This window comes from Heliangelus exortis, chromosome 1, assembly GCF_036169615.1.
Source record: "Heliangelus exortis chromosome 1, bHelExo1.hap1, whole genome shotgun sequence".
In the NCBI taxonomy this organism is placed as follows: Eukaryota; Metazoa; Chordata; class Aves; order Apodiformes; family Trochilidae; genus Heliangelus; species Heliangelus exortis.
Window position 1 is genome coordinate 148,695,454 of NC_092422.1, and position 21,184 is coordinate 148,716,637.

Here is a 21,184-nt window from a genome sequence, read left to right on the forward strand (position 1 = left end):
TGTTTCTGATTTCCTTTTGGCTTTAGCAAGGTTGTTTGCTGCTTCTTCACCCTTACTGTCTTAAGTCTTACACAGGCTGTGGCATAAGGCAGCTGGTGTTACCAGCTTCTTGACTCTGCTGGGGCTTGCTTCCTCCCACCTCTTGATATTGGACACAGCCTTGGTGATCAGCTTGATGATGCTGGAGCTACAGGAACATGACTGTAGTTTTCTCCATTTCTGTCCTGCAGTAGACAAAAAAAAATGATGTAGGCCAAGATAATTGTGGGCCTGGTCTGGAGTTCTCAGAGTTTTCCTTTCTTACAACTGAGTAGGCAGTAAGTTCCCCCATATACAGGGGAGGGGAAATCTCTACTCTGTGTATTTCTTCCACGGCTGTCTGCATATTGTAAACACTGTGGATGGAAGCAAAAACAGGGAATGGTCCCTGTGAAACCCCCTGGGTACATGTACATCATCTCCATGTTTTATGAGAGGATTTAAACTCTGTCTTCTAGACTGTGGAAACTTTCAAAAGGATAATATCTTGGATTTCATTCCCATATAAAAGAATGCTCTGGTATTAACAGTAGAAATACAGTAGTACATAAGATAGAGTATTCATTATTATTCTTGTAGTTATTGACGTTATTTTCCTGTTGCAGAATGTGTTATAGCACTATTTAGCTCTAGTTTCAAATCATACCTCTAGTAAAAAAAGCCTTAAAAGAAAATCGATAGGGCTACAGGAGCCACAAGGCTTCACATGTGTATTTCACAGTCAGACACTGCAACAAAGGTGCTTCATAAATAAGGTTTACCAAAACTGGATAAGCAGGCAGATAAATTTTGAAAATACATATATTCTTAACAGAGTGACTGTGAATCCTATCAGAGGTACTGACTGGTTTATTATTTTTTTTAACTCTGTTTTGCAACAGCAGACTGGGAGAGGAAGGTGAAAATGCCTGTGATTAGGAGGCAAAGACAAATCTGACCCCTCAAGCCCTGTGAATAGCACTACTTAACAGCTCTGAAAAACTGGCACCCCAGGTGGCCTGGCCAAAGGCAGCCCATCCACTGCCCCCCTGACCTCCTTCTACACATCCTTCTACCCCCTTCTACACATCCTTCTCAAGTCACCCATCTCCCTTGAGGAAAATGAGGTGGAGATGGAAGAAAATGTGCACTGTTTTGGCACCCAGATTGGAAAGCTGGCAATGAAACTAATTAATTGTGTATGAATTTCCTTGTTTGCTCTATGTTTATTCCTTAAGCGAGGGAAGCAGGAAAAGAATCCAAGCAACTCAAAGGTACTTTTAATATCTAGTGAGCAGTTGGCTTTGTTGTATGACTTAATCCCAGGAGTTTTATTTGGGTATGTTAACAGAGGAGAGCTCAGGGTGAAGGCGAGTTATGTTGTCGCTGTGGGTGGTGGGTAACTGAGGGGACAGTCCCCATCTGTATCCCTCATTTCTCCAACCACAACAAAACCCTTTGGCTTTGTCAGTATGGCTGTTGCAAGAGGAGATTTTTCTGCTCCCCTCCCTGCTGCCAGACATGAGGGACCTAAGGATCTGTCTCCATCGGAGGAGGAAGGTGGGGTCCGTTGCTGACAAATCAAAGGATATTGTGGTGTGACACGGGTATGCTATAAGCAGATCCAAAGAGTTGAGATATTTGCTTTAATTTCCACTTCTGCTCAAGAAAGGCAGCCAGGTAGTATTCAAAAGCAAGTTTAGTCTGATGTAAGTTCTTTTTTATTTTTTCATTCTACGTGCCTTTTTTTTTTTTTTTTCCCAAGCTTTACTTATTTCAATTAATAACCCACATCAGTTTGAGAAGTTAAGCAAGGAAGGATACAGTGCAGGATAGGAAGAGGAAAAGCACAACATAGTGGAGCAGGGTATTCGAGGCTGAGAGGGTTGGCTGAGGGGAGGAGAGAGGTTAAAAAAAAGAAAAAATCTCTGGGAAGGGCAGAGAAAGGCCCACGATTTTTAAATCCAGAAACACGGTGTTTTCTTTTATGTATTTTTCTAACTATTAAAATTAAAAGTCTATTTCATTATCAAGAAATAAACACGTAGGGCAAGCAGAAGGATACACGTTATTTAGTTTAGATAAATGCTGTAAATAAACCCCAGTTCTTCCCAAACTTCCCAATATTCCCTGTTTTTTAGTGCCTATGGAGTTCCCTGCTGAGAATGTGGTCTCTCATGCAAATGTTCTCAGGTGGAAAAAGGTATGTAAAGGCAAAAAAAGAGAATAAAAGACTTATCTAGCTTCAGAAAGTTACAACAGGGACTAATCTCTCTTTTTGTCTTTATCAATGTTTTAGAAAGCCTCATTGTCTCGTTTTTGTCCTGTCAATAAACTCACAATTAGAAGCTGCTCCTTATAAACCTGGAATATGATACAAGCACATCTCATGAAGTTTTGTGTGACAGTTAAGTATCAGTTAAGGTGAAAACTCCAGGAGGTAAATATATCTGATACCTATTTGATCATTTATTTTCTTCCCTATGAAATGTACTAGCAATTTCAAAGGGTAAAATTTAAAAGTTTCTGCATGTAAGGAGTAGAACAGACTCAGATAAAATATCTGAGCTTTTTGAACTAACTCAGCTGATCCCAGTCAACCAGGTTTGCTGGGGATGTGGTCAATCCTGTCTGCTGGTGCTTGGAGCACGGGAGGAGGCAGCCCTGTCTACAGACATTTCTCACTGCGTAGAAAGATTTGGGCTGTGACATTCCTATGGTAATTATTGTCCTCTTTTCTAAGGGAGCAATCATAAGTGGCAACTTTGCTGTATCCCAAGTGCATAAGCCAAAAAATACTTCATCGTGTGGAGTATTCGAATTGTTTCATGTTGAGATGGCTGCTACTGGCTCTAACAGGAAAATGAGATGCAAAGGGACAGATGTATTTCTTTCTGTCTCCAACGCTGCACAAAGTTAGGGCAAGATCCTTTACTCTGAAGTCTGAATTTGAGCTATAACCCTCTCTCTATATGTCTCTAGTTCTCTGACTTTGACAAGGAGGACAGAAGTGTCCCCACTCATCTTAAAGCTTCTTCCTTGCAGGTAGGTGAGCTGGAAATGGAGAAAGGGTGTTCTTACATTCATTCCCCTCTACTTCTAGTGCTCTTCTCCAGTTAGAGGTGCCATGTCTTCAGCTGCACTTTGCTCTGATACAGCATAATCCTAAAACCAACTTTTTGGAGGTTAAGGACTTGGTTTTTTCTTTTACAATCTGACCCAGGCATTTTTTCATTACTAGTCAAAAGTATTACATCAAGGTGTATATAAGACCAGATATTTTTTCCTATTGGTAATTAATACCTTCTTCCTCAATGCTGATTATTTTGAAGTATTTTCTTTTTAATTATATCTGCAAAAGAATGTCTGTGGGAAACAAACATAATAATTTGCCCCATGTGTTGAATAATTATAATCACTGTCCATTTTTTTTTTAAATAAATTTAATGGTAAGAATGCTGAGCTAGAGAAGATTTAAGTCTTTCCAAGAATGCTATTAAATTTATTACTCTATTAGAAATAGGTAAGGATTTTTTTTTGTAATTGGATTGTTGTTCTGTATTCTTTTAGAGATGGTTAGCCACTACGGGAATAAACTATAATGTAATGGATAATTTGATTTAGAAAAGGCTGCTAGTAGAAAAAAGAAGTATTTTGACATAAAAGTTTATATAACCAAAATTAAATATACTCTAAATTTTATTTGCTGTGAATAAGGTGGCATTTCATGCATAGAACTGGAGGATAGACGAAAGTAAAACACACATGGACTGTTTAAATATTACTTATTCTATCACTTTCCAGCATTGAGAACTGCTAGGAATAAGAGCTTTGCTTAGCACTAGAAGCCAAAGTAGTTGAAGCCATAGGCCCCAATAGCTGACCAAAAGTAAATTTTTTGATAAAACTAATTCTGCAAACAGAAACAGATGAAACCAGGAGATGCAAGTGGAATGAAGAATATAAGGACTGAGGAAACCGTTTCAGAAGAATGAGGTAACTTCATCCCAGTGACCAAGAAAACCAATGAGAAATTAAGAGACCACTGACCATTTAAATATTTGGACTTGTGAATCAGGTTCTTACCGGTATGGGTTTGAGGCATGATCTGGGATCGGAGTCTCTCCCTGGAGGCACCCAGCTCTGCATGTCACATAAATAAATTGCTTACTCAGAGGATCGGGGACTCATCCTTGAGAAGGAACCTGGGGCTGATTCCTGTTCAGGTTGCAGCTGAGTAATTCCTGCATCAGGATATGTTTGAACACTGGGCTGTCTTGCTGTTGCTGGGTGATGTTATCTAGGAAAAGACTTCTTTAAAAAAGCCATTTTTAAAAAAAGGCTTAAAGTCTTTTTAAAGATCCTCTGAAACTTCTGGAGAGGTTATGATTATTAGGAGTGCAGCATGGAGCATTTAAAGACAGGAAAGGGAAAAGAATGCTTATGGATTCCTGATCTGGGAAGCCGAAAAAGCACCACTGAGCTCTTACTTTACCTTAGGCAACATGGCTGCTCTGTGAAAAGTGTAGTTTGAACTAGAATAATTTTTATTTTTGGGGGGGACAGATGTCCTGGTTTTTTGTTTTTTTTTCTGTGACAAAATTATAAAATTTTTAAGTTCAGAGAAACTGTAGTTTTGAGGGGCTGCAGAGTCCAATACTGTGAGAACAGAGGAGATGTGTTGTTTTCATTTGTATCCAGCTCTGGGATGCATGTTTCCATAGTGACCAAGGTTGAGGGTACTTTGCAACCATGCAGGTGCAGTGAGCCAGGAGAGGCAAAGCCCAGGGCAGCTGTCCCAAGATAGGCAACCACAGAATTCCATAGTATAAATGTTACCCTCACTATATACTGGCAGGTTTGCCAGGATAGTTTTTTTCTCTATCATGGCTGCCTACCCAAGGGGGTCTTGTCTGTCTCATCAGTCATCCTGTACCTGATGCCTGCTCCCCCTCCACTTGCTGTGATTATCTCTTGCTGCTGGAGTGGTCCAGTCACCATTCACTGCTAGAAGCACACAGCTCATGACTACTCTCAGGAGCTGAGTATAACATATATCTTATAACTATCTTATATTAGTATTGGAATTATCATCATCATCATCATCATCATCATCATCATTTGTTTTAATTTTCAAGTCCCTTCCTAGTGGAACACACATCCCTTTATACAAAGAGACAGAAATATACCACAGTTTATCAATCTTTTTAGATACTGGACATATATAGAGGCCCAGATTATGCAAGTTAGGTTTCAGAGTTTGGACCAAGGCACTTAGCAGATCTCTAAACTCCATTTGAAACTGTTGAAGAATAGAATATAGAGGATGCCTATTTCCACTGGCTATCTAAAATCTTTTCTGAGAGATTCCTATCAGCTTTCAAGCTGAAATTAACTTTGATAATTTGGTAGATTGAAGAGAAACATAGCGTCTGTCTCTGTACTTTTACTGTCAAACATCATGCAGTCAGCACTAGAAAGGCTGACTTCTGTGATTCTGTGATCCCTAGTGGGCTCAGAAGTCCACAGAACAGAACTGGAGTTAAGAATTATTCAAATTCAACCGGAGAAAATGTGCTAATGGCTTTTATCTTCATCTTCAGCACTTGCCAAATACACAAGAATGTGATGAAGTGACTCAGAAAGTGACTCAGGTTTGCACTGAAAGAATTCAAGGCTGACTAACAACTATATAATAAGCTCTGATACTAGTTTCTTACTTGTTAATAGTTTTAATACAATTGATATATAAACACAGGAAAGGCCAGCTAGAAATGAAAAATCGTCTTCATTTTTTGTTACAAAGGGAATACTCTCTCTACAAAGCAGTCACAGGAAGAAGCTATGCAAATTACCATATGCAGTTCTTTCTATCTTTCACACTGCACAAAGTTAGGGCAAAATCCTTTACCTTGAAGTCTGAATTTGAGCATGAATTTTTAAAAAAACACATGCGTAGTAGCATGAAAATTGTTGGTAATTACATTTGAGAACACTTCTGTTTTATTAACCACTGGGCTACTGGTAGCAGTTTAAGATACATGGGGAGTGTTACTATGTGGTTTGGTTTTTTTTTTATTTTATTTTTTTGGGTTTGTTTTGGTGTTTTTTTTTTTTTTTTTTTGCGGTGACTCTAGAAACTTCTCATTTCTACTGCAAAAATAAAAATAAAAAACGTCTGAGCAGCACCACGAGACAGATATTACTACAGTGATTGTATTATTAGAAAAGATCCTGATTTTATAAGTCATTTAAAGTGCATCTTAAAAAACTATTGTAAGATTTGACATTATAAGTTTTGTTTTCCGTGATTGTACAGCTGATTTACTGAAAAAGTGGGTGGCTCTTAAAAGAGCCTTTGGGTTAACCGGTCCTTCTAACACCTCTTTACTTAGAGCTGGTGTACTTGGTGACAGCCTTGGTCCCCTCGGAGACTGCGTGCTTGGCCAGCTCGCCGGGCAGCAGCAGCCGCACTGCCGTCTGGATCTCCCGCGAGGTGATGGTGGAGCGCTTGTTGTAGTGCGCCAGGCGAGACGCCTCCCCGGCGATGCGCTCGAAGATATCATTAACGAAGGAGTTCATGATGCCCATGGCCTTGGACGAGATGCCCGTGTCGGGGTGCACCTGCTTCAGCACCTTGTACACGTAGATCGAGTAGCTCTCCTTGCGGCTCTTCTTGCGCTTCTTGTCTCCTTTCTTCTGCGTCTTAGTGACGGCTTTCTTGGAGCCCTTCTTGGGCGCCGGGGCAGACTTAGCTGGCTCAGGCATCGTAGCAAAGTCGACTTACAGGACAAAACCAACTACAGCTCTCGTGTCAGAGAACGACGTAACTCACACTGAACGCGTATCACCTATTTATACCGCCCGTATGCAAATAGCCGTCATTGCTTCCACGCATTTTAATTGGTCGAAATACCAACTCGCGTCGCATTAAACAAGGGAGAGTTTCTATTGGTCGGAATTTGATTCGCCTTCTCATTGGCTGCCTAGGGAAGACCCACTTCTCAGCCTATCAGCGACGGGGTGAGGTCGAAAAGAGAGAGTATAGCTGCAGGAGCACCAGAGCTCGCTGCTCTTGCTTCAAGTTCTTTGTAGAATCATGTCCGGCCGCGGGAAGCAGGGCGGGAAGGCGCGGGCCAAGGCCAAGTCGCGCTCGTCGCGGGCCGGGCTGCAGTTCCCGGTGGGCCGCGTCCACCGCCTCCTGCGGAAAGGCAACTACGCGGAGCGGGTGGGCGCCGGCGCCCCGGTGTACCTGGCGGCCGTGCTGGAGTACCTGACGGCCGAGATCCTGGAGCTGGCGGGCAACGCGGCCCGCGACAACAAGAAGACGCGCATCATCCCCCGCCACCTGCAGCTGGCCATCCGCAACGACGAGGAGCTCAACAAGCTGCTGGGCAAGGTGACGATCGCGCAGGGTGGGGTGCTGCCCAACATCCAGGCCGTGCTGCTGCCCAAGAAGACCGACAGCCACAAGGCTAAAGCCAAGTGAGCGCGAGGAAAAGACACACGTTGTCTGTTTTTCGCGAGTAAATAATCCAAAGGCTCTTTTCAGAGCCACCCACAAAATCTTAAGGGAGCTGTTATCCGTATTGTTACTTTTTGGTATACGAATTACTCAACCCGCATTTGATCTCGGTTTCCATGTTTTATTAACAGTATTTTTGGCTTGGTGATAGTAGCAACGTTTTCCATGTATTCGTTAATACAAAGTCGTGGTAAAATGTCCTCCCAAAGCAAAAGATTCTCCTACGGGATGTTTTCCACAGCTCCTATGTCAGAGAGCACGGGAACGCTACTTCAGCGGCGAGAGCTCCCGCCCCTCTCTTCCCATTCTCCCTCCCCCACCCCGGCTCCAGCCCTCCCCTCTTCCCCCCCCCCTTTTTTTTTTTTTCTTTCCCCTCCGGTAGTGGCTGACATTGTACCAGATACGGGGCGTAATCGTCTTCGGAGAAGGGGGGGAAGGGGCAGCGGGCCGGGCTCTCTGCTGGCCAATCCTTGGTCAGGGCGGGCTTTTTCAATACTTAAAGGCCTTTTTCTTCTCCTCGGGAACAAAAGGAATGGGAGACTTTAGCGCTATTTTCGGTGGATAAAGGAAACCCTCATTTCCTCCTTGAAAAAGTCAATACCCTTTAAGGAGACACTTTAAAAGAGACAATATGATTAAACGTGGCTCAGTAGTAGCGTGTCTGACAAATGCATTACTTTCGTTACAAAATATATTCTTAAAAAAAGTACATCCGATTTTTATCAAATCACTACTATAAAACATTGCTTCCAAGGTAGTTAAACCAATTACTCGGCAAAAGATGCAAAAGTCTACACTTCCCTAAAGCCGCCGCGTTATACCGTGCTCGTTCGCTGTTTTTCTCGGTAATCGTAGAAGAAAAACAAGGACACAATTGACCTCTGACGACTTACGAATTACTGGATCCTTGCTGCAGGGTACTGACGACCTCGGTGCCTCAGCTCCTTTAGGGAAAGTGTGGGTGGCTCTTAAAAGAGCCGTTGGATAACAAAAGATGTAGAGCAGGACTCTCCTGGTTTCTTTTACTTCTTCTTGGGCGCTCCCTTCTTAGCCTTGGCTGCTTTCGGCTTCGCTGCCTTGGGCTTGGCTGCCTTGGGCTTCACCGCCTTCGCCTTGGCCGGACTCTTCGCTGCCTTCTTGGGGCGACCTGCTTTGGCTGCCTTCTTGGGGCTCTTGGCCGCTTTCTTAGCAGCAGTCGCTGCCGGCTTCTTGGCTTTCTTGGGACTCTTCTTCACCGCCGCCGCCTTCTTAGGCTTCTTTGCAGCGCTGGCGGGTTTCTTAGCCGCGGGCTTCTTCGGCTTGGCCGCGGCTGCGCGCTTCTTGGGGGCTTTCTCCTTCACTTCCCCGGGCTTTTTATTAAGGCGGAAAGACCCGGAGGCGCCGGTGCCCTTGGTCTGCACCAGGGTGCCCTTGCTGACGAGGCTCTTGAGCCCCAGCTTGATGCGGCTGTTGTTCTTCTCCACATCGTAGCCTCCGGCGGCCAGCGCCTTCTTGAGAGCGGCGAGTGAGAGCCCCTTGCGCTCCTTGGAAGCGGACACGGCCTTGGTGATCAGCTCGGTGACGCTGGGGCCGGCGGGCTTGCGGGCTTTGGAGGCGCCCGCCGCTTTCTTCGGCTTCTTGGCGGCGGCCTTTGCACCGGGAGCGGGAGCATCAGGGGCGGCTGCGGGAGCGGTCTCGGACATCGCGGCGGCGTCCTCTGCGGAGCAGGCGAACACAATTGGGCTGGCGCGGGTCAGATGCTCGTATTTTTAGAGAGGAGCCGCGCGGTGATTGGTGCGTTGCAGAGCCCGCCCTGCTGCACGGCCGGGGAGCTCTTCGGTGTGCTCGATTTGTGTTTCTTTGGACTAACAAAAGTGTATTTTCCTCGGAATTTCTGCCACCAAATCGCCCCATTTCCCCGGTGAGGGAGGAGAAGAGAAGGTACTTGCGTTCGGGAAAGTTTCCAGCCGCAAAGACGCGGGCTGAGTTAAAGGAGAAGCGATAAATCCCGTGTGCTGCTGCGGGAGAGACCTCTGAAGAGAGAAACTTTTGTTTTTCCTTGCAAATTAAAAATTTCCTTTTGACATAAATGTTGTAGCAACGGCTTAGTTTGATTCTTTAGAGGGTTTTCTTGGGCTTAAAGTTGAAATCTACCGATTTAAAGCTATTTTGACAGTTTAAATTGAATTTGAAGAGAAGGAAGTAACACAAACTCCTCTTTCAGCTCTGAATATGGATTAAGAACCGGTTCCTTTGACCATGGGTTTTACCTCCTAAAACCCTAATGTCTGGTGAAATAGTGTCTCGTACAACCTCCTATTGCACTTTTTATAGAACCATAAGTAATTTGTTGACATCTGGAGATTTAAGAACGTACAGATGTTTTATTCTGGCTTCCTGGAATTTCAGTTAAAGGGAAGCAAACTTATCCTGCAGCCTTGTGATGGGTGTTTTCTTTCTTTTGTTTGTTTTCTATATGAATTTCTATTCCAACTACTAAGCAAATCAAGCTTTTTACTTTTCATGTTGCATTTCAATTTCAAATAAAAAGTCATTTGATACCTGATGTTACAAAACTGTATCTTTGTTATAGAAAGTAGCCTTCTAAACTTAGCATATTTACTCCAATTTTCTTTGTCTTTCTGGTAATGTAAGATGTGCACTTCACTTTAGTAGTCATGCTCTTCCCACCCAGAGAGTATTATTTTGTTACGTATTTTATCTAACAGTAGTAGAATTCAAAACCATATTAGTATTTTGCATTTTTTACACATCTCACATACTGTGTCTACACAAAGGTCGATCTAAAGCCGAATCTGAATCCTCTTACCACTCTGAATAAAACCCACCTAATTCTTCCTTATACATTTTACAACCACCACTGAAATGAGGAAATGCTTTCAGGAGTAAAACCAGAGCACTTTGTGATAACCTGAGTTTTAATAAAGGGAGAGGTAGGCCATAGGTCTCTCCTAATGAACCAGGAAGAATTCAGTCAATATCTGGTGGAAGATGATGTAATGTGCTGAAGAGAAGAGAGCTCTTGAACAATATTCCATTAATCTGCACATGACTATGAAGGCATATGTTAACTATAACCTTTTGTAAGCTATTGAAGAATCACAAACTGCACTTAAGCCATGCTCTCTGATTTGCTTTTTTATTATCAGATAAAACATATTATGTGAATACTTAAATTGAGTGCATTTTAGCAACCAAAATTTCATATTGTATAGTTTTGGTTAAGTGTAACTTAACTTCCTTGTTTCACTGTATTTTGGAAATACCACATATGTACATAGCACAAAACATTTTAGTTCACTGTAAAATTTGGATTCAGTGAATATGAAAATAGAAATAAATTAAGTGAAGGAAAAATTGTAACTTTCACCCTACAAGAAGAAAATGTCAGGAAAAAAAAAATCAGGTTGTGGGAAAAGTACACCCGAGCTCCGTAATGCTTCAAGAGGGAAATAATTGAGAGAAGGGCTAATCAAATTGTGTTTTTCAGGGTCTTGTTTGTAAAAGTTACGCAAGATAAAAAAAAAATACCAGAACTAAACAAATATGATATGTGGGTACTGAAGATTTATCTTCACAAATTTCCAAAACTAAAGTAAAATAAAATAAATATATACACATTTAAGGCTATATCCTGTATATGTTCGTAAATCAATTAATACGACTTCACATTGGCTGGACTACAGGGCATAAAATAGCATAAATAAAGTAGCAATGGTGGGTGGAGATTACACTTTGCAGCTACCAAAACACTTTGTAGCACAGAGACAGAGAAAAAGCATAGAATGTGTGCCACATATAAGCAAAATTAAAAGTCATATTGCTTACCCTTGTTATTTTGAAGGCATACCCTTTTACTCCAGTAACTTCCACTGGCGAAGATTTAAATTCTCCAGGCCCCAGCTGCAGCTTCCCAGAGTGTTGATTCATATTTATTGGTGGCTGAAATGGAGGTGGCTAAAATGGTCACCATCCCAGTTGTCTGTCTGGCTTTTCTCCCAGCAGTCGCTACTCTCTCTCTATTCACAAAGGGGACAACTTATAGTACATTTAGTAGCTTCTGATCTGAAATACAGTCTGCTGTCTTAAGCTGAGGTAATTTCAGAAATTGCATAATACAGAGAGAAGCTCTTATCTTTCCCTTTAAACAGCATTATTTCAAAGGTATAAAATAATTTTAACGATATAGAATTGCTTCTTGGAACACATGTTCTTCTCTACATGAAAGAAATATATGAATGAACAACAATTTGGAAAGTTAAAGTGCATATGACAATTTCAAAATGAGTTTTTCTGCAATCAGAGCAGATAGTTTAGAAGGAATGGGCAGATGAACTCTAAGGCAAAGAAAAAATGTGATGAAGGATTGTATAAAAGGCAGGAATTGCAGTTTCAACTACAATTGAGCAAATGAGAAAAGGAATTAATCCTATTTTAGGCATAAAATATTGTAGAAAGACTTCATGAAGGAGGTGCCACATAAAGTCTGACATGCTGTTTGGGGCAGGGAGGGAGGTAGACTTCATCAGTCATTAAAAGAGGAGGAGAGTGATATCAGGATCTACAGAGAGCATGACTGTATGTCTGCTACATGTGAATGACTTCAGTCCTTCTCACCTCTTTGCCACCCCAGCAGGCCACACTACATCACAGAGTTACTCAAGATTGCAATCTTGAACCCTGGAAGTCACTTGCCTTCAGATACCCAGGTCTGTCTAACTTTTATAGTTATCTGTTAAGACTTTTTGGCATAATCAAGGAGACACATGAACCACTGCCAAGGGCTGGTACTATACCTCAGAGCTATCAAGCATTCCCATCTCCAGTTTAGAACCTGCCAGTACTTGCTCCAAAGAAAATGGGCTCTGTCTTATATTTAGCTATGTTTGCAACAATGAGAGGTAGCACAATAGTTCTTCTCAAACAATTTTGTTAAGACACATTGGCAATAGAGCTACCCACACAAATGTGGCTTATGTGCTGCTCTCCTGGCTGTAGGTGAGTCCCACTGCCAGTCATTCATAGCTGGAGGAAGTACAGCTGATATCCTCTGCATCACAGCCCCTCTCCTTCCTTCAGGTAACAGTTTCCAGGCAGATTTAGATGAGAGCCTTTACTCTGTGTGCTGCACTCCTGCAGACATGTTCCACAGGAAAGAGGTGTAAATGCTCCCTGCAACCATGATTACGCTGCCATTACAGCGTTACACCCATGCCTTACTTGCCCCCCGTGACGTCATCCTTCATTTGAGTTACAAATGTGATCATACTCATGTGATTAAACCAGCCAGCACAGTTTAACAGCTTTTTACCCTTACCTAAGCAATTTTAAAGTGGTACTTGCCAAACTACAAACTCACTGCATCTCAGCAAACAAGTGTCTGCCTACATAATACTAAATGTTGTTGCTGCTGATGTTAAGACTCCTAAGTGTAACAAGGCCACACAAGGCCTCTTAAGTCCAGCATCTATAGTGAGCAAGACAAACAGGGTAGGGCAGTGGATGAGTGTCACCATAAACTCAGCTTCCTGGAATGTTCAACACTCCTCCCTGCACTCTTGATTAAGGGTTGGAGCATCTATTGTGGTCTCCCTTCATCATTGTCAGGACATATGTTTTGGGAGCTGAAAACCTATAGTCCAAAACCTGCATATGTCCATAGTTAGGAAAGAGGCACTAGAAAGGATGCTCTTCCTGGAAAACTGAAAAAAAACCATCCCCAACCTCAAAACTAAAGCCAAACCAAACAAAGCAGAAAAAATGCAGGAACTTCCCAGAAGAGCTAATAAGGAGATGAAGCACACTTTGTTCTCTCCTGTACAGGAGTTTACCAGGGTAACAGATTTTCACTTTTCTCATGCAGAGATAAAAATATGTCAGTCCAATATTAAAGAAAATAATTATTTATGTCTTAAAGTACTGTTGTCTTCTAAAACTAACGTAAGGGGCTTGAGGAACCATCTTCTGGACCCCCCTGATATGCTATAAATGCAGTCATCAAATAGCAATTGAGTACCTCAGGCCCTGAGAAAAATCACCTATGAGAGGAAAACAATGTTAACAGAAGCTCATGGCTTCCCAAAGAAATTTTCTCCTCCCCTACATTTAATGATTAATTCCACAAAGAAAGGGTGCCACCACACTGTCTTTTTAAAGCAATCTCTCCATCAGCACTGGAGCCCCACTACTTGCAGCCCACTTGCCTAATTGCAGACCAGTGAGTAGCTCACAGAGTGATGCTGAGAAACTCAGTCTTTGTCCCCTAAACCCATTTACATTTCTGCATTCTTCCTGCCCTCCACTCTTTCCTATTTGTGTTCCAGTGCTCCTGTGAATGCTGCTAAGAGGGAAGGAGCAATTGCACCAATCTGTGTGTCCCCTCCCTCTCCAGACAGAATTGTGTTTGGTACCCATGTCATGACAAAGTGTCCTAGGACATGTAGTAGATGCATATCTGATCTGTTATGTTCCTGACTGATGACAACCCAGGTGCTGATGTGACAGGCTTCCAGTTACAATATGTTTGTGTTGGCAGACAACCAATTTTTTTGCCATACAAGCATTGATGGTGGCACCTCCATACTCCGTGGGCTGGACTTCTGCCACAGATGAGAGCAAAAGCACTGTGGCACACACCCTGTGGAGATGTTTTCATTAAGTGATGCTGCCTTGCTGGTTTTCTTCAGAGGTGCACGGGTAAAATAGATACTGGCTTCAGGTCTGTGCCATCTTTTAACCTGTCTGTCTTCCCATAGATGGGGATGTGTGTTCAGTGTGTGAGGTTGTTGTGCTGTAGCTTTATTTTTTTTACAGTACATGTTTTGCATCTGTACAGTCCATGGGCTGCTTCCAGAGTACCACTGTCCCTGGTTAGGGTGTCATCTAAACTGCCAGGGGCACTGAAAGTGATGTCAAGTGCCCAGATTTCCCCACAATATGGGTCCAGTCACTCAGCACTCCTGCTCTCAGAGAGTTAAGAAGTCAGGAATCTGGCTTCACAGGATCATGAGAGTGTGTGTGTTTAGTGTGGGCACATTGAAAAATAGCACATTTCACCTGATTTGCCTGCAACCTGCTTTGTATGAACCAGTTCCATAAAAATTGATTGGATTCTTTGTTAAATCTAAATCTTGGCCTTCCTTAGATATCTCTTTTCTGTACTGGATACCAAAAGTACAATCATGTTTTGGTTGATTTGTGGATGAAACGAGTAGGCTAATAAATTTATCCTTTGTATGCTGTTTCAGCTTAGTAGTTTGTAATAATTTGCATTTAATTGTATGGATGTCAGGGCTGGCACACAAGACCAGCACTGAGCAGACAGCCTGTGTCCAGCTGTGTAGTGGCAGTAAGTAGAGAGTTGAGGTAAGTAAAGTGGTGAGGTTTTGGGGTTATCCAAACTGCAATAGGAGACACCTACAAAAAGGGAAACTTAACAGCCCAAATTGTACAAAATTTTTGGGAAAGGGACCTGGTGCTCAATCAGGTAAAAATTTGAGTAATTCTGATATTAACTGTACAGGTCTAATGCATGTTCAGGTATATAAATATCTTTCCTGAGGAGAAGAAAAAAAAAAACACCAAAACCAAATGTAAGCAAAAGTTTAATCTGTACTTCTTTTATTAAATCCTTAGAAGAAAACAGGTCTTGACGTGCTTGAGAACATGAAAATGCTTTCAAGGGTTACAGCTGTCATTCATATCACTGGATGAAGACAGAAGCATTTGACATTAGTCAAAATGTTCTTACATTTTTAAATGCTGTGATTTTAGTTTTTTTCTTTATTTTCTTTTTTTCTTTTTCATTTTACAACACGTGCTTATTCTCCTAAAATAACAAATGGTCTCACTTCTGGGTTTGTGGGGTTTTCTTGTTTTTTATTATTATTTTCTTTTTGCTTTCTTTCTTTTTTGTTTTATGTTCATTTGATTTTGTTTGGTTGGTTGGTTGGTTTGGGTTTTTTTGTATGCTTCTTCTTCCTAGAGTAGCAGAATCACATGGTTATGGCCTCCTCACTGTTGGAGACACTAGCTCTATTGGACTAGTGAGACACCAGTATGGGAAAAGACAGAGTAAGAATACAGAGCATAGTAGTGCAACTTGTAGAACTTGTTTGTGCAGTCAGCAATATCAGCATGGATACAAACTGGGGAGAAATGAATGGGCAATGAGTGGAACAGACTTGAGACTTTGAACTGAGGTCAGGATGGAAACTTATGATCAAAACACTGGAAGAACAGAGTAATTTACAGGAAATTTCCACCTGAACAAATATCCCATCTGTGACAGGGGCCAGTAGAAAAGAATATAAGAACAGTGACTGGTATCTCATCAAAATGCTTCCTTAGGTCCTAGAGATTCGTAGGCCAGAGACTCACCAAGTCAGGTGTATCTTTGAATTGGATAGACTTGAATGGATCTTTGTCCTGTGTGTTTCTTGATTTCTTTCTCTGGAAATATGCTTTAATATGACAAATTATAAAAAGTTGAAGAACAGGTACAATGGGAATTGTACATGATGAATGGGTGATGGACATGTATACAACATGTAGTATATATATTTTGTAGACAAGAATCTAATTTATATACATTTAAGTGTCCTCAGTGTGTGTTACAAAATGGTGGTGGAAAATACGCTTTCTGTTGTGTAGATGATGTGGGACAAAAAAGCCAGCCAGCACAGAGAGTGAATTAAATGCTTTTCCTGTAGCTGAAGAGAATCTATTTGAAAGGGGTGACAAGTCACTTCCAAAACTGAGAAAAAGCACTCAGGAGTTTTCAGGACCATACAGAAACATTACTATGTACAATATCCTACCTGAAAACATGCTGGAGAAGAATTAAATCACCATGATATTTTTAGATCCCATCACTCACACAGATGTTCTCTCCAGGACTCACTGAGACTGAGACAGAATCAAATGCCAGTGCCATCAAGAACAGATTGTCAGAGTTCACAAAGATCTGCTAAATCTTGAAGGGCTCTCCTTGTTTTCTCTGTGGAATATGCACTGTGTATTGAGCCACTATGAACACACGAAAACTCCCCATATTGAAATTTTGCTAATCTCATAGCCCTTTTGGTCCCTCATTCCTGAAAAAGAAATGTCTGCAAAGGTAGCCAGCAAAAATGAAGTATGGATTTAACAGTCATAATGATGGATTTTCAGAGTCCAGAAATCCTAGCAAAATAACAAAGAAACGTTGTCACTGGCAATATACGCTAGGGAAAGGAAAACATATTATATGAAATAAGGACTATCTGTACACTCATAATGATGCGAGGTGTTTGAAAACATGGAGGTACACATGCACATAGGTGATGTAGCCTTTTTTGTTGAGCTAATTTACATGGGGTTAGTCACAATGATGTAAACATCCCACATTTTGAATTTGGCCTGCATGTCTGGGTGAAACTCCAGACACAGGATAAAAAAAAATATATATAGTTTTCTCCAGTTCTATAGTGAAAAGGCCATTAGTGGGCATGGCAGAGACGCTGCAGCCTAACAGTCTGGCATAGCCGTCGTCGGGGAAAACGTGCACGTTACTTTCTGGTGTGAGGTGAAGTCATAGATGTCATTTTCCTGATGCTTCAAAGGGTAAGACGAGCACTAGGAAAAGGCCTCAGAAACGACCTGTCGCTTCTCGCATAAACAGCCGATTCCAATGGGAGCCACCCAGCGATGCTGTGATGTGACCGCAGAATAACAGAGTCGCGACCATTCCGACCTTATCAACGGTCCGAGGAGGCATCAAGGCCGCGGGCTGCCTGCGGAGTGGCGCGCACGGCCCCTCGGAAAAGGAAAGTCTGCGCGCCTTTGCCCGGCCGGAGGGGAAGATGCCGGGAAACGGCGCTTCGGAGGCCGCAAGGCTGGGGAACGGCGAACGAGGCGGAGCCGGAGACTGGGGCGACGGAGGCGGTCGGGGCCCCGAGGAGGTGCTCGAGAGCAGCGAAGGACGAAGGCCCCGCCTCGCCTCTCCCGCGGAGCGGAGCGGGTGGAGGCGCAGGCCCCGCCCCCGGCCGCCGTGGCCGCCCCTGCTCCCAATCAGGTCGGCTCCCAACACATAAAAACCGCCGCGCCACCAGCGCTTTCATCAGACTCGTGTGTAGCGGTCATCATGTCTGGCAGAGGCAAGGGCGGGAAGGGGCTCGGCAAGGGAGGCGCTAAGCGCCACCGTAAGGTGCTGCGCGATAACATCCAGGGCATCACCAAGCCGGCCATCCGTCGCCTTGCTCGGCGTGGGGGTGTGAAGCGCATCTCGGGGCTGATTTACGAAGAGACGCGTGGGGTGCTGAAGGTGTTCTTGGAGAACGTGATCCGCGATGCCGTGACCTACACCGAGCACGCCAAGAGGAAGACGGTGACAGCCATGGATGTGGTCTACGCCCTGAAGCGGCAGGGACGCACCCTTTACGGCTTCGGCGGTTAAAAGCTTTTCGTGCTGCAGACAACTCCAAAAACTCAAAGGCTCTTTTAAGAGCCACCCACTTGTTCCTATAAAAGAGCTGTGTCCTTTGTGGGAGGTATTGTTCTGTGTTGTCGATTTTTATCTAGCTTGTTTGTGATCTGTACGCACTTGATCCCGCAATCGTTTGTCGGCGACATGCAGCTGGATTAGCTAGGCCGGCAGGTAAGCGGCTCGGCAGTCGCTCTCGAGGGCTTTGCTGCATCGTTTCCCATCACCCCTGTCCCGACAGCTGCTTCCGGAACGGCTTGCTGGGGCGCTCCGTCCTGCTAAGCGAGAGCGCTGTGCCGGTTTGTAAATCTTCCCGAGGCACCGCACGCCCTGCCCGAGGGGCGAGCGTAGTGCCTCCCCCTTCGGTGGCTTTGCTTTTGGATAAAAACCCGGGCCCGGGGAACGAACAGGCCCCCTGCCCCGACAACGCGAAGGGAAAGGCGAAACCCGGTTATGTGCTGTTACTTCCCCACCGCGGGACAAGCGGATCCTTTTCATGCCTGCAGGGGGAAACGGTGGGGGCTAGAGGGGTGGTAGGAGGGTCGGGGACAGATTCCTGGTTCTCACGTTGGGCGGGGAAACGGGGCCAGCTACCGCTGTAGCGGGGCCCCGCCTGTGGCCGCGAGAGGGTTAAGCCCCTTCCTGCTTTCGAAAAGCCCGCGCGGGCGGACATTGGCTCCGAGAAATTCCGCGCCCGACTGGGTCCTCGCTTCCCTCCGCGGCTCAGCCAGCCCGGGCACTGCCCGCCCGGCACGGCAACACGTTTCTGCAGCCACGCGCAGGGGGGGGAGACGCGGACCTTGCAGAACGGCAGAAGCCTCCGAGCCCTCGGTAAAACAACTGGGCCGGGGCGACTCAAAACCCCCCCGGCACCACCCACCCAATCTCCTCTCCGGAATACCGTGCAGACACGCCGTTCCCCTTGCCCACGCAACAGAATCTCAAGCTCTTTCTCGAGGCTGTAGGTGGCTCTGAAAAGAGCCTTTGGGTTTGGACTGTACGCCAGGGAAGCCTCCCCAACTCTATTTACTTGCTCTTGGCTTTATGGCTCTCGGTCTTCTTGGGCAGCAGCACGGCCTGGATATTGGGCAGCACCCCACCCTGCGCGATCGTCACCTTGCCCAGCAGCTTGTTGAGCTCCTCGTCGTTGCGGATGGCCAGCTGCAGGTGGCGGGGGATGATGCGCGTCTTCTTGTTGTCGCGGGCAGCGTTGCCCGCCAGCTCCAGGATCTCGGCCGTCAGGTACTCCAGCACGGCCGCCAGGTACACCGGGGCGCCGGCGCCCACCCGCTCCGCGTAGTTGCCTTTCCGCAGGAGGCGGTGGACGCGGCCCACCGGGAACTGCAGCCCGGCCCGCGACGAGCGCGACTTGGCCTTGGCCCGCGCCTTCCCGCCCTGCTTCCCGCGGCCGGACATGATCAATCAGTCGATCGCCTGGTCACTCGGCAACGAGTCCCCACTGCTAACTTAAACAGACAGGTTAATGGTCCGCGTCCTGAGGCCCGGCTTTATATCCCTTCCCTTTGCGCGGCAGGGAGGATTCGGATAGGCCGAGGCGCCCGTCGGGGAACGAGCACCCAATGGCCGAGCGAATCTCCTCCTGACCAATAGAGAGGGGGGTACCTCTGAAAGGCCGCGGCCCGCGCTCTCAGGCGGCCAATGGCGAGGCGGGAGGGGCGGGATTCAGCAGACGGCTCTGCCCGGACTCAACGTTCCCTCCCGCCGCCGCCGCCGCCGCCGATGGGACCCGCGTAGGTCTTTCTTTTAAAAGTTGTTTTAAGGCGGCCGGGGCGGCAATGCGCGGGCTGGGAGGGCGGCATTGGCGGCGAAAAGAAGAGACAGTCTGGATGTGTCAGTGACTAGGAGCAAAGGGCAGTCACCGGGAAGAAGGAAAAGCTGTACACATCCCCATGCTTCCCTCCCGCTGTTGAACGCCGAATCTGTTCCACGTTGCAAGGTTCAACCCCTTCCTGACACCAGACCACCCCAAAACCTTCCGACCAAGCAATTCTGTAACATGCTTCTGTAACATGCATGGAAAAACAGCCATTGCTTCCTCCTATCAGCCTCCCCGTCCTTCATAATAAACAGAGGGATCAAAGTAGTTAAACACAGCCTCTGCTTACTAGTAAAGCTAGGTTTTGGTCCTTATTTTCTCAGTCAGTTGAAGTGTGCATGTTAAGTCCGACTGAAAGAGTACACAGCTTATAATCCTCTATAAATATATTTTAAATTTTTTTTTATGGTTGTTTGTCTGTATTTTTTTTTCACAGGTATTAAAATGTTACACTTAAGCCCGGAAACCTAACTACAAATGATCAACCAGTCGATCGCTTGGTCGCTCGGCGTTAAAAACCGAAGGTGAACAACGTATTTTGGATGTATTTAAACTGACACGGTAAAAGTAAAAATACAGGGTTTCAGAAGGCACCGAAGAAGCGTAAGAACAATGGAGTAGGCGGTTCCTTCTAGTATCGGGATTTTTAAATTTGAATACACCAATGAGATTCAGCATGGGTCTATCCACCTATCAGAAAAGGGGCTAGTGCTATATATACGGCTCGCATAGGTATAGCGAGCAGTCTTGGCGCGATACGCGAGCTGTTAGCTTTATCTTGAGTAATGGCCCGTACGAAGCAGACCGCGCGTAAGTCGACAGGCGGGAAGGCGCCCCGCAAGCAGTTGGCCACCAAGGCGGCCCGCAAGAGCGCGCCGGCCACGGGCGGCGTGAAGAAGCCGCACCGGTACCGTCCCGGCACGGTGGCGCTGCGCGAGATCCGGCGCTACCAGAAGTCGACGGAGCTGCTGATCCGCAAGCTGCCCTTCCAGCGGCTGGTGCGGGAGATCGCGCAGGACTTCAAGACGGACCTGCGCTTCCAGAGCTCCGCCGTGATGGCGCTGCAGGAGGCGAGCGAGGCCTACCTGGTGGGGCTCTTCGAGGACACCAACCTGTGCGCCATCCACGCCAAGCGCGTCACCATCATGCCCAAGGACATCCAGCTGGCCCGGCGCATCCGCGGTGAACGTGCATAATCCAATTTTAATTGTTCCACTTAGATCTATTTTCTGTCATTTTAATAACACAAAGGCTCTTTTAAGAGCCACTACTGGTCCAATAAAAGGAGCTGGAACGCATACATCCAAATATTCCTTGAACATTCCATAGTTCGTCACATTAC

General features: G+C 45.1%; 6 protein-coding genes across 6 annotated transcripts; 3 read left to right on the plus strand and 3 right to left on the minus strand.

The window, feature by feature from the left end:
• Window positions 1-6,404: 6,404 nt before the first annotated feature.
• On the minus strand, window positions 6,405-6,786 carry LOC139791091 (histone H2B 1/2/3/4/6). The gene has a single exon (XM_071732896.1). The coding sequence runs from the start codon at window positions 6,784-6,786 to the stop codon at window positions 6,406-6,408; it is 381 nt and encodes a 126-aa protein (XP_071588997.1). The 3' UTR covers window position 6,405.
• Window positions 6,787-7,117: 331 nt separating this feature from the next.
• LOC139791088 (histone H2A-IV) lies at window positions 7,118-7,757 on the plus strand. Its single transcript, XM_071732893.1, has one exon. It carries the CDS (start codon window positions 7,118-7,120, stop codon window positions 7,505-7,507), a length of 390 nt encoding a protein of 129 aa, XP_071588994.1. The 3' UTR covers window positions 7,508-7,757.
• Window positions 7,758-8,216: 459 nt separating this feature from the next.
• On the minus strand, window positions 8,217-9,272 carry LOC139791074 (histone H1.01). Its single transcript, XM_071732865.1, has one exon. The coding sequence runs from the start codon at window positions 9,223-9,225 to the stop codon at window positions 8,566-8,568; it is 660 nt and encodes a 219-aa protein (XP_071588966.1). The 5' UTR covers window positions 9,226-9,272; the 3' UTR covers window positions 8,217-8,565.
• An 8,364-nt stretch (window positions 9,273-17,636) lies between these two features.
• Window positions 17,637-18,065, plus strand: LOC139791075 (histone H4). The gene has a single exon (XM_071732866.1). It carries the CDS (start codon window positions 17,667-17,669, stop codon window positions 17,976-17,978), a length of 312 nt encoding a protein of 103 aa, XP_071588967.1. The 5' UTR covers window positions 17,637-17,666; the 3' UTR covers window positions 17,979-18,065.
• A 902-nt stretch (window positions 18,066-18,967) lies between these two features.
• Window positions 18,968-19,488, minus strand: LOC139791076 (histone H2A type 2-C). The gene has a single exon (XM_071732868.1). The coding sequence runs from the start codon at window positions 19,419-19,421 to the stop codon at window positions 19,032-19,034; it is 390 nt and encodes a 129-aa protein (XP_071588969.1). The 5' UTR covers window positions 19,422-19,488; the 3' UTR covers window positions 18,968-19,031.
• Window positions 19,489-20,580: 1,092 nt separating this feature from the next.
• LOC139797547 (histone H3) lies at window positions 20,581-21,172 on the plus strand. Its single transcript, XM_071747018.1, has one exon. The coding sequence runs from the start codon at window positions 20,628-20,630 to the stop codon at window positions 21,036-21,038; it is 411 nt and encodes a 136-aa protein (XP_071603119.1). The 5' UTR covers window positions 20,581-20,627; the 3' UTR covers window positions 21,039-21,172.
• Window positions 21,173-21,184: the final 12 nt, after the last annotated feature.